Source organism: Psammomys obesus, unplaced genomic scaffold (genome assembly GCF_907164565.1).
Source record: "Psammomys obesus unplaced genomic scaffold, mPsaObe1.curated_primary_1811, whole genome shotgun sequence".
Taxonomy (NCBI): Eukaryota; Metazoa; Chordata; class Mammalia; order Rodentia; family Muridae; genus Psammomys; species Psammomys obesus.
Window position 1 is genome coordinate 3,837,617 of NW_026593286.1, and position 13,020 is coordinate 3,850,636.

Below are 13,020 nucleotides of genomic sequence, written 5' to 3' on the forward strand. Positions count from 1 at the left end.
GAAAATATGGGAAAAGATAGGAGAATTTATAAACTAGGATTTGATAACCCAGAGTGTCTCTGGCTCGGTGGTTCTCAACCTGTGGGTCATGACCCCTGCGTGTGGGGGTTTGAATGAGCCTTTCACAGGAGTCATACATCAGATATCCTGAATATCTGATATTTACATTAACACCAGTAGCTAAATTGGTTACGAAGTGGCAATGAAATCATTGGGGTCATAACATAAGGAACCATATTTAAGGGCTGCAGCATTAGGAAGGTTGAGAACCACTGATCTAGCTGTTTTTCTACCCACATCTGTACACACAGGCACTGTAAGAACTCCAGATGGGTATACATTGCCTTGCAGGTAGCCTTTTCAGCCTAGTAATTCTGTCTACTACTCGATGCCAACATAGCCTCTATTGCACCGTTTCACCCTCTCACATCTGGTCAGCATGTACCAGGTGCACGGCTGGTGTCCTTCAGTTGCTCAAGGGGCCTTCTCTCAGGGGAAGCCATTTCTACAGCCAGGCTTGCCCATGGATACAAACGGCAGATCTGGTGGGTTTGTATCTGTCTCTGGTCCGAGACATTGTACTTGTGCTGCCTGGTTCAGAGTAGCAAGCTGCAAACAGGCTCTCAAGGAAGTGAGATGGGAGACGGCAGCCCTGGCCAGAGCTCCAGGAATCAAGGAGAAAGGGGTGTGGCTTCGGTCAGAATGTGTGAGATTAATTTGTCCATGAAACCTGGAAGTGCTTATTTGATCAGCAGCATGCCCCCTTCCCTGCTCTCAAGCTAGAATTCCAAGCCTGAGGATGGCTGGTGTCACTGTGCCCACGGTGAGGAGGGGAAACCCATTGTGGCTGGACGGGAACATGACCTGAGAATTCAGGGAGCTCAGAATAAAAGACAGTGGTCCTTCCCAGTTAGCTATAAACTGTCTTTGAACAGGGGCAAATTCCATAAAAGTAATAATAATGTCTGTGGTCTGTCTTACCCTGGCTCAAGAGGGTAATAAAATAACACACCCGTCTCTCTGAAAAACAGACTCCCTTCTTAATGACAAAGCTGGCCATACATCACGGGCACAGTTTCTGTAAATGCTTAGAAATGAAACTGCAGGTAGATGGCAATGTCTTTCTTTGGTTTCCCATCGGTCACAGTTTGAAAAATCAAAATGCTCACCAAGAGTCTCAACGGGTCAGCAAAGCGTTCTGAGTATCTGAGGGTTCAAAGACTGAAATGGAAAGAACCCGGCTGGGAAAGACAGGACCAGCATCAGGAAGATCACTGAGCAGTGGCCCAGAAAACGCAGTGAACACACTTTTATTTCTGGCCAAACAACTGCTGGAGAACTCTTTTTAATTACTGAATGAAACATACACCAGAGTTTAAAAAAACCAGAAAACCCACCTTGTCCAAACTCCCTACATATCCTTTGCGTTTCGTTTGTATCCCTGTGACATTCGAGACATTTATGAGGGCAGAATAGGGCATCTTTTAAGTCTATGTCTCCTTTTTTTTTTTGATTTATTCTGCCTCAAACAATAACAACAAAAAAATAAGTATGGACGCACAAGCAGGCAGAGTCCAAAAGGCTCCATCGCCTACAGAGAAAGGCGAGAGCTTCCCACATCGCGCTGGCTGCCACAGCAAAGGCTTCATGTTGGACACCCTGCCACACGCAGACAGCCAAGCCAGGACACCAACACATGCATGGTGTTTGTAGATACAAAGTGGTTTTATCTTTTCAATTACTTAGGTTTTTTTCCCCCCCTCACAAAGCATACCTGGGTCTTGTCATCCACATAAGCCACCTGACGCCTCTGTCCCCCCCTGGGGCTCCACTTGGGCCTTCTTTTCCCTTTAATGATCAGCAGCCTTGATTTTGGGGCAGCCTGCTGAGGGCCTTACCTTATTCTTGCTGCTCTCGCAGGACTGCAGGCTGGCTAGGATCTGGCTCTCGATGGCTTGGACCCATGCGTCTCGCTCCTCATATGTGGTGGCTTCAAAGTGCCATGTCTGGCCAGTGAGGGACACAATGATAAACTCAAAGTTTTCTTCTTGCTCTGGAACACAGAGGTGGGATGAAGAGCTCACTTTCATGAGACAGCAGAGCCTGAGCCCATCCTGTCACGAGTACCTCTGGGTTCAATGGCACCGGCATGGGGCTGGCGGCACACACAGGATGGGACCACTGAGATCTGACCCACACACCCGCCAACACTCGAGACCAGCTTCCAAAAGCCAGCAGAGATAACTAGGTTTCAGCCGATGCTCGGGGGACAGGGAGAAAGGGGAGACAGCGTGGGGTGTCAGGGTCTCTGTGTGGGTGCAGAGCAAGCAACTTTTGAAGACAAGTTTGCAACTCAACTGATGGCCCTTGTGGGAGGAAAATGTAGTTTTGCTAGATGTGAAGCTGGACTATGCAAAAGCACTTGGGTATGGGTGCAGGTGATCTGTCCTGGGAACAACCAAGGTGGGTGTCCTGGGGCAGAGCAACTAGCAACAAGAGCTTTGATTCTCCTTGTGCCCAGAGTTTGACAGAGTGAATCAAGGCAACTCAGAGGGTTTTAGGGAATGCGGGTCTGTCCGGGTGGTCACAGAGAGATATCTGCTTTCAAAGGGGCAGAGAGGCTGTGTCCACCTCCTGGGATACTACCTGCCCCTCTGTCTTTCCATAGGTTCACTTTCCTTCCCCGTGGATGGGGCACAGGCAGCTTCTACCAAGTTTATCGTTAACTGACTGTCGTGCGTGAGCACACAGGCGCACAGCCTGGCCACAGGAGACTGTATTTGTCCTTATTCCCAGCCAAGGCTGGACCCTCCACATGCCTCAGCAGAGCAAGAGGAGTTTCTGTCATTGGCCCGGAACTGGCTGTGTGGTCAAGTGTATTCACAATGAAAGAGTAACTGCAGACTGGCTTATCAACCGAGCCATACCCACCCCGCCATTTCACTGACAGGGGCACGGCGGCTCTCTTGTTCCCAAGGAGCCTCTCTTCTTCCCTTCTGGTCACGTGGGTGCCATCAGGACCCATTCCCAGGAGTTGAGATACCGCCCAGGACCCTCAGGTCCTCAATGTAACACTGCAATGACCACTGCCACCATCACTGTGGTACACTTATGTGGTGCCTTTTGTGTTCTGAAGATTATAATGTAAGCAAGGTGGCTCTCTGAGCTTTTCAACTGATGAGCAGGCCTTAACCCTGTTCAGTCTGAGCACCACCTGGGAGATGGGCAAACATGCCGCCGTGCAAACCCTCTAGCTTCTCCCAGAGCAAGGAGTAAGTAAAAACGACAGTGACAGAAGTGTCCACATCCTCCAGCATTGCAAGGCCTGTGACTCCCCTGCAGGATAAGAGCTTCTGTTTCAGGCATGCTCTGGAACAGTGACATGGGTGCCAAGTAGATGCCAGGCCTGGGGCCTTGCAGCCCTGGCTCTGGCATGTCAGTCTTTTGGGTGTTTGCACTGAAGCTGAGCTCCCAGCAGGGCAAGACTGTGGCTTGAGCTCAAAGGACACAAAGGCAGCCCAAGGAAGCCATTAGCCTGCTTAACACTGGGTGTGTGCTTCCCGAGTTCTTTCTTGGTCTCTTTGGTTCTTGCATTTTGGGGCCTGAGTAATAAGAGTTCAAAAAGTAGGTGCTGGGCAGGAATGGTACTCCGCTGCCTTGGAACTTGGAGAACAGATTATGCTCATGTTTGTGTGGAAGTGGAACGAATCCACCCGCTGTGTGTAGGGCGGCTGTGGAGGGAGCTCTGAGGCCTTCTTTGGACACTGGGACTAGTTGCATTTTTCATTAAAATAATATTTAAAAAAAAAAGGCTACACAAGAACTCCAGACAGGTTTCTCCACGGCTGACCTGCAACCACACCCTATAGTTACCAGCAGAGCCATGGCACCTGTGGGCTTGGAAAGACCTGTTCTTTTGATCCTGGGGCTTCTCTGTCATGATACTACCGTTACAACTTTTTTCCACACAGAGGCCTGTAAGACAGTACCCCGATTCTGTACGTAAAGTCCTAGTGAAGGGTAAGGTGGGGTAGGGACAGGCCATAGAACTCACAGATGGAGCACAAGCACACTTGGACACGCATGGAGAACGTGAATACTGTTGAGGAGGAGATGTGTGCAGCCTCACATCACCTTACATCTGTGGAACTCAAGTACGACGAGAACGCTCTCAGGCTGGATTTACCCCAAGTCCAGTGCAGAAATGACAGCCATGAGGCTCCCTGTCAGAGGTCTACGCAGCTCTCCCTTGGAGGATCTCTGCCCACGAGTGGTGAGCTGCAGTGTGCGCTGGAAGGCGGAGGGCGGAACTGGCTCAACTGAGGTGCAGGCTTGGTCCGAGGGCTCTCAGCTACCCGACCCCTGGCTTGGGCGGCAGGGTGGGCAGAGAGTGATCTCTGCAGGACTCCACTCTGCAGTAACATGCACACACATACGCTGGCTGGGTGCCCAGGTCAAGTGCGGCGTGGGTATCACCTGCTGTCTGTCTCATTCGGTCCAGCCTGGGCAGCTGTCATGTTCAGATGAAGCTGCTGAGGGGCACTCTGGCTCTGCCTTGTCCTGGGAGCCTTGTGCCTCTTGCATAGCGACCCAAACGGGCAGAATTCCCTGGAGCACCAGGGTTCCAGCAGAACCCAGTCACCAGTGCCAGTTTGCTTTCCAGTGGACACAGGTTTCCCTCTGCATCTTCTGTGCAATCAGACTGTTCTCTCTTTCTGCTCCTGGTGTCTGTCCTCTGCTGCACCTTTCTGCTTTCTTCATGACTACCTTTCATATCTTCTTGGGGATCCAGATTTTGTAAACATTTCCTCATTCTACTCCCAACTCCGAGAGTCTCTCTGTGAATGTGCTGACCTCCATGAGGATGTCCACCCACAGAGAGACACCTCTCTGCTCCTCTCCATAGAGAAGAACACCACCTTGCACGGGGTTTCACAACTGCAAAGTAGCCACGCTTGTGCTCGGTCCTTCCCTGCTCTCTCCTCGCCCATGAACACTGTTCTGATACCTCACTTCAATGAGGTGAGCACTCAGTCAGGCCATGGCTCTCCTCAGGCTTTTTTCCCCTCAACCCCATCTCTCTGGAAGAGCTGGCACTGTCCAACACCTCCTGTGTCTTCTGAACGCTTGGCCATGCTGAATCCCCCACTTGGGTGGGAGGAAGGTAGGCAACCGGGTGAGTGACAGAGAAGCAAGACAAGTTACATGGCACAATGACTCGCTGGATGCCCCCATAGAGCGGACCTACAGTTCCAAAGCTGGAAGCAGGCTATATGGCCACCTCCCAAGCCTGTACCTCTCTCTCACCTGGTCCATGCTTTTATTGGAGCCTTGAGTGAAGAGAGGAGTTTCAGGGAGGACAGGAAAGCCCTGAGTTAATGGACTGCGTGAGGCTATAAAGCAATCTGAAAACTTGAGAGCAACACGTTCTGAAACTCTGAACTTTCTGGGTCCTGATGTAACACACATTTCATTCCAGAACATGACACATGTTGGCCCCCAAACCTAAGCATGCTGTGTACCCGAGGGGTGTGGTCCTGTCCTGTCCTCTGGCACATTGCAGCCAAGAAGCCAAATACTGTCCCGGGCCCAAGCCCAGATGTCCCCGCAGCCAGCCAGCTGCATCTCCCTGTCCCACAGCTGGCTGTGTGGGATGTTTTCCTGTGTTTATGGCCTTTTCCACTTTAAAAAGGGTTCTGTCACTTGGAACACTGTTGAAGCCACCATATGGGACTGGCAGGGCCTTCCACGTGACAGCCAGTGCTTACTGGTGTACCCTGAGGCCTCCAGACTGGATCCACGTTCAGACTTCTACAGTGTGGTGGTGACTGAGAAAGCAGATGACCTAATGCAACATGCTCCTCCCTCTAGCACTCAGACATTTCACTAGGTTCCACTCAATTCCCTAGTGGTCAGAGGCTGTGTTACTTGTAAACTGATATTTTTTTCCCCCAACAAGCTTAAAAAAAAAAAAAAAGGCACACCCGGTGCTGTGAGGAAGTTCAGTCGGAAAGAGCTGAGCGCCGCTGCTGTCCTCCATTTCTCTGCCGGCCTCTGGGAACTGGGTCTCACTCTGGAGCCCAGACGGCCCTCAAATTCACAATCTCCTGCTTTGCCTCTGCCTCCCGAGAAGGGAGATGACAGGTGTCCCCCCAAACAACAGATGCTTAGACAGCGATAAGGGCCAGTTTTGGTGTTTTATTCCCTGGTGCCATTTGCAGATACAAACCAACCACATGACTTAAATATATGTAGAGTTCACTGTACAAAGAGACCCTGTGGGCATGTATGTTAGAAGCATGTTCTCAGTTCAAGACACACACAAGCACAGAGTTCTTTCCCACCTCACCCAGCCTGACGCTCCAGGATACACCATTCTGGTCCCCAGCTCACTAACACAGTGATTGGGCTCGAGGGCACGTAGACAGTTTTCTGTGTTTAACGGTTGGCTGTGGAAAGGTCCACTATAATAGTATTTTAGAGCCATGAACCTGTCGAAACCAACCTGCCCAATTATTCCCAATGACATTAATAACACCGGATATCGCACTAATTGTGTCCAGTTTCTATGCAGACGAGGCCCCGGGGGGCTAATTTTGTCTCCTCAGGGGCGAGCATCTCAGACATCAGACCGACTTCACAGGGAATCCCTCCTCATTACACAAGTCTGGGCTGTCAAACTTTTTTTTCCCTTAAAGGTTAATGGGCCAATCAGTCATCAATTATTTTTGTGGAATTCTAGCAGACAACGGGTTAAAGGGCTGCAGACAGCTGAAAATAGTTTAAACATGTGGGGACTGTTTTTAACAGGAGACACCTGATGAGGATGAATACAGAACAAGGGGAAATGGGGGCAGAGGGGAAGAAGGGGGAGAGGGAGAGCTGGACACTTGCAGATACTGGCCTCACAGAGGGGGTGGGAAAGAGTTGCTTTCACCAAGGCCAAGACCAAGGCCCTCCAGTCTTTGTCCTCAGAAGCTCCACCAAAGCCATGCTCTAAAGTGGTGTGACCCGAGCAAGGGAGCTGAGGTGGGGTTTGTTTTCCAAGTTGAAAAATGAATGGGCTTGCCAGGTCTTCACTGGCCACATTCTGCATTCTGGAGGCCTCCTAAGGACTGGGATCCTGAGCACCCAGGATTCCAGCTTCCTGCCGCACTGACAAACACTTGGCAGGAATGACACGTGCTTTTGGCACTGCACCAGAGGGAGCATTTAGGTGGAGAAGGGGTGTATCCATGTAGGTACGGCTGACGTGGGTCAGGAGTGGAGTGAGCCTAGGGGTATCCAGGTGGACACCACTGAGCATGATCAGAACATAGAACAGCCAACGCCCTCAGGGAGAAGGGCACCCTGTCCCCGGCTTCTGTCCCAGAAGGATGGGCCTTTGGCAAGGTATAGCATGCTTCTGTTCAACACACAAACACCAAACTCTGCCTTTGGCCACCTTTCCACTCGTGAATGTTGGCAAGGGGTTTCTCCAGTGGGGCATCCACCTGGTGGGGAGGGGGTTTTCTTACACTCTATTTCACGGGTCTTGGCTGTGTGTGGGTAGGGGTGAGTACAGGCACAGAGGCCAGAAGGGGGCTCTGAATCGCCTGGAGCTGGAGGCACAGATAGTTGTTAGCCACATTTCATGGCTGCCAGGACCTGAACTTGCGTCCTATGCAAGAGCAGCATGTACCCTTAACCACTAAGCTCTCCACCGCTTCTGTCCTCAGGCACAGCAGCATTAGCTAGCTAGAGATGACTGCAGTATGCTATCCCCATGCTCCTTTTGCAAGGGAAGACGTCCCTGTGATCCAAAGAGCCCATCCGTCACTGGCTTTGACATGAACTAAAAACAGATGGACAATGCTCACAGTTTCAATCTGCAGGTCTCCACAAGGTAGGCCCTATGGGATCACATGAGGTGATGTCATTCGCATGCTGATTTTTCTGAGCAATAGATCCTATGCAGCCCTTCAGTATTTGTCCTTCAAAAGCCCATATTTAGTTGGCATGCAGTTTAGGTGTTTTATCTGATGGCGGAAACCACTCCTTTTAAGATGTCAGCTCAAATCCACTACAACACAAATGTCAGCTTTACTCTCTAATTTCCTCCTATTTTCCAAGGGGAAGATGAATGTGATTGCTGAACAGTACTCTACATATTTACTGTTGGGATGCTGTCTATGTCTTCACAGCTCAGGGCGCCCTGGGCACCCAGCAGCAGGAACAAGTGAGTGAGCCGTGCTGGGAGGCCCGTTCTATCAGGGGCTACCAACAGCCTTTCCAGCCTTCTCTTTCTTTCCATGAAGCCAATTCTGTAGCTTGAGACTTCACAATCTGGCTTTAGCTAGCTCCTGTGGCGATTTCAGTGAGCATGGCCCTCATAAGCTCGTATGCTTGAATACGTGGTCCCCCAGTTGGTTGAACTGTCTGGGAAGGCCTTGTTGTTGGAGGCGTGTCACTGTGGGTGGGCTTTGGGGTTGCCAAAGCCCACACCATTCCCAGCTACAGCTCACTGCATCTCTCTCTGTTTCTTGGTTGTGTCTCAAGATGAGAGCTCTCCGCTCCAGTGCCATGCCTGCCTACCTCACCATGAAGGCCATGGACTCACCCTCTGAAACTGGGAGCCCGAATAACCTCTTTCTTCTGAGCTGTCTCGGGCATGGTATCTTGTCACAGCAGTAGAGCAGTTGCATTAACTAAGACAGCTGAATCAACACACCAGCACTTGGGTATGCTTGCTCCTGCCAATTTGTCCCTATACTGACAAGTGACTTTCCTTGGAGTCTCTGGGTTGAATTTTATTGTTTAAGTCTGAACTCCACGGACTAGATCCTGTTTGACAGGCCTAAGCCACACAGTAATGGATCCAGTGTGGGTCTTCTCTGTCTGTCTCTGGGCGGATTCCAAACCCACAGAAATGGACCTGTGTAGACAAAGCAGGACCACAGGGTCTTTTTGGACTATGGGCTTTTTCTGAGGTGAGGAGTGCTGTATTCGGGCACCCTGTTGACTGTGACAGAATGGGTGGCCCTGCAGACCAGGCAGTGCTCACTGTTCCCAACCCCCTTCCCTTTGTCTGTGCATCAGAAGTGCTTCTCTATGTCAGGCTAAGAATTTCCAAAGTCACTCTATTCCCCTAGCTAATGAGTCCACTTGTCTCCAGCAGCTGCTATGTCACCCTGACCTGGTGGAATATTGCCACACAGGGCCCCTATTTTTCCTACATAATGTTTCTTGGCTCCTAGATACTCTCTAAGAAACATCTGCTACAGAGCCAAACACTCAAGGTGAGCCTCACTCACCTGATAGCCAGACCGTTTTTTTTTTTTTTTTTCCCTTGAGCTACAAAGAGGGCTGGCTAGAAAATCATAGCAGTAACAGGCCCTGGATCCTGCTCACAGGCTTCTGAGACAAATTAAAGTTGCAATTCCTGCTGAAGGGCATTCAGTTTCACCAACCATAGGCCAGAGTTGAATTGTGAAAAGGCAATAGAGCTTTAATCCTGACGCTACAGGGCAGGCACCAAGTAGCCTCCCTTTCAAGGATAAGTAGCCCCAGTGGGCAAAGGGTAACTCATGCCTGTCCCTCTAGTGCATTTTCACACATTCCGGATTTGGCCACAATCACCCCTCCCATATGGATGCATGGCGGGTCCTGGAAAAGGCAGCTCAGCACTCGGCCTTACTCCGAGTGTAGTAAGCACTCGGCCTGTGGAGCTTACTACAACCTAGGTTTCTGTGTGGAACACAACAAGGCAGGGGCACTGTGAGGACTAAACGAGACAATGTGGTCCAGGGACCGGAACAGAAAGTGATCAGAGAGAAGTGTTTTGGTGAGGTCATGAGGCTTCAGGCCAGCCCTGTCTGTCTCTCAACCTGTGTCCCCAGGAAGGTTCTACAATTCCTGAGCTATACTCAGGCTCCTACCAAACCCCTTCCCAATTGACAAACCCAATTTTCAGTCTTAGAAAACTGAACTCTGGTGCCAACCTTATTTTGGTGTTTCCTGAGAATCCCTGAATAAATCGGCCAAGGCAAGTATTTTAAGCAACACCATGTTTCCAGATGGGCCTTTCGAACTCTCTAACAAACAGTGTTTAGCACACACGCTTTCACAAGGGTAAGTTCACAGACGATGGTCATGCGATAGCACCATATATTAAGAGCCTGGGATCCCTTCCCCCTGGCTGGGCTGCCTTGTCTGGCCTCTGTGGGAGAGCATGCGCTTAGTCCTGCTGTGACTTGATGTGCCAGGGTGGGTTGGTACCCATGGGGGAACCTCTCCTTCTCTGAGAAGGAGAGGAGGAAATGGGAAGGGGGTTCTTGAGGTGGGGCTGGGAGGAGAAGGGAGGGGCTGCCATCAGTCTCTAAAGCAATTAAATAAACTAATAAAGAAGAAAAAACCTGGCATCAGAAAAATATTTTGATAATTTATCGACTTATATGAATTCTGTAACGAATTACTAGAAGTTGTACGGAATGAGGTAACACGTACGCACATGAGGGATGCCTGTACTGGCTGGATAAAAATTCATAAATGTAACCACGCACTAAATAGCCCCCGTGGCTGGAAATATGGGAGGACTGGAAGTGTGGCCACTGCCTGCACCCCAACCCTCATGGCTACCTATGTCTCAGTCTCCACCGCTGCCTGCACCCCAACCCCCATGGCTACCTATGTCTCAGTCTCCACCGCTGCCTGCACCCCAACCCCCATGGCTACTTTGCGGTACTCACTCATATGGAGGGACCTCAAGTGTGTTAAGCTAGCAGTGGATATTACCTAGCCATCTCCTGCCCTCATTTAGTCACCCCTACGTGGCTTCCTGCTCTGGCTGCTTTGGATGCCAAGTCCCGTTTACTCCAGCAGTGATGACAGAGAGGCCGGCCTTCCCATCACTCCTTATACACACAGGATGTCAAGCCAGCCCACCACACCAGTGTCTTCTGGGAGGACCCCTAGCAGGTGATGGGTAGAAAGGTTTTAGCCTCAAGGCTAATGAGATAACTGTATGCCTTTCTCATTGCTCCCCAATTTTGTATTCAATGACATTTAAAATCAACTGTCACAACTTTCTTTAGTTTCTAAGGCAAGAAGTCCATCAGTAAACCAATAACCTACACCATAGAAAAGAAAGACATGCTTGACAGGGATACAGGGCAGAAATATGATACATACCCCAAACCAAAAGAACAAAATGGAGATGATACATACCCCAAACCAAAAAAACAAAACAGAGATGATACATACCCCAAACCAAACAAAACAAAACAGAGATGATACATACCCCAAACCAAAAAAACAAGCCAAAACAAACAAACAAACAAACAAACAACAACCCCTTCCCCAAACTCTAGCACCTAACAACCATAAGGGAGCAATCGGACATCCTTTAAGTACAATGCAAAATTATAAAGGATGAGATGGTTTCTTAAACTCTCATTCTGCCCTCTCTCTCACTTTAGTTTTCTGAATGTTTTGAAGGGATGTGTGGCCAGGCAAGGATGCACTGGAACTCAGACAGACAGCATTTCCCTGAGGAGGGCAGACAAAACTGTGATGGCAAAATGGCTTTTTAACAAGCTGCCCCCGCAAGTGTGGCTCTTGTTTTGTGCGTTCATTTCTGCAGGGAAGGAAGGAAGGCAGGCTTTTTGGTGGCTAGGCAGGAGTAACTGTGGAGGGGAGAGAGAGGATGGGGGATAAATCAGAAAAGGTTAACGACCGGGATGTAAAGAAGGGACTTTGTTTGCAGAAAGAGTGTGCAATTTAAAATTTACAGGAGATTTAATGCCACTGCGTGGCAATCGCTAAAATCAACAGCCCAGAAAACAGTGACATTAAGACAAATATTACAGTTATAATCATCCCCAAATAAGTCAATTAGTGTTAGGGCGCGAGCTCACCATTACTTGACCCATTTGGCTTGCACTTAAGTGAAAAAGAAATCCCCCCTATTACACCAGACTCGCTGAATTGTGACCTGCTCTGCATCAAGCATTACCCGCCAGCCTCCTGTCTGTTACCTGGGTGGATGGTGCTGGTTTTCCCTTGCCTGGCATCAAAATAATTCTGACCCTTGACATTTGTAATCATAAAAAAAAGGCAATTTATAATTGTGTTGTTCAAATGAAGGTGTGTGGGGGGGAATTCAATCTGCTATTATACAAAAGCAATGACGGCTGTCTTCAGTGGAAAAAGCAGCCCAAGTCAATTTGTGAACTTTGGCACCAGACGACCTTTAGAAACAAAACAATATACGGAATTTACAAGCAATAGCAACCCATGCAAATGGCCCGGGCCTGCCTGCCTCTGGATTAGAGCTGCAGAGAGCATTATGGAGAATGCTTCCACAAAACAAATTAAGACTGTTACTTAAATGTCACGGCACACTATTGTATTTGGCTACAGATCATTACACCTGATACTAACACTTTTAAAAACTGTAATAACTTGGGAAATATTACATTGAGTGCCCACATGTATAAGGGAAGGGGGGGGGGAAGAGAAGAAAATAGGTTTCCAAAGTAATTTAAACATCACTACCCTACGACTGAAGGGAAAGGTCAAAATTTAAGTAAGCTGAAAGGAACATGAATGGTAAAATAGAACACACAAACAAAAGGATGGAAAGACCACAGGGCCGACTGCAAACACAACACGGGGGCATGCGGCTGCGGGCGGGCGCATTTCCATGTCTGCATGGGGAGGAAGGAAGGACGGAAGGACGGAAGGCGGGGAGGCAGGAGCCGGGGGCGGGCAGGGTGCGGTTACCTTCGGTGTTGGTGCTGCTGCTGCTGTATATGTTTCGCAGGCTACCAACACGGTTTAGTTTCCATGCTTTGCGTTTGGCTGCGTCCCGAGAGCAGAGGGCAGGGGGAAAAAAGAGACAACAAAAAGGAAAAGAAAACAAATGAAAAAGGGAGAAAAGAAATGTCAAAGTAGCGCGTGAAGTCACCTCTGAGCGTGCAGTAGCTGGGCAGCACCCGCGGGCTCCTCCGCTGGCCCGCCACTCCCCCCAGGACAGCACAG

The 13,020-nt window shown here is 49.6% G+C and overlaps 1 protein-coding gene across 6 annotated transcripts in view; it reads right to left on the reverse strand.

Annotated features, from left to right (window-relative positions):
• The window catches only part of Agap1 (ArfGAP with GTPase domain, ankyrin repeat and PH domain 1), a 431,455-nt gene that overhangs the window by 62,978 nt on the left and 355,457 nt on the right, over positions 1–13,020 (reverse strand). For 3 of the 6 annotated variants that reach the window (XM_055616995.1, XM_055616994.1, XM_055616993.1), the window contains 2 exons: positions 12,763–12,840; positions 1,899–2,053 (listed from right to left, as the gene is read on the reverse strand). In XM_055616995.1, coding sequence (XP_055472970.1) covers positions 1,899–2,053; positions 12,763–12,840 — 233 coding nt within the window. The remainder of the gene's footprint in view (positions 1–1,898; positions 2,054–12,762; positions 12,841–13,020) is intronic. The other 3 variants (XM_055616997.1, XM_055616996.1, XM_055616992.1) reach the window with 1 other exon arrangement.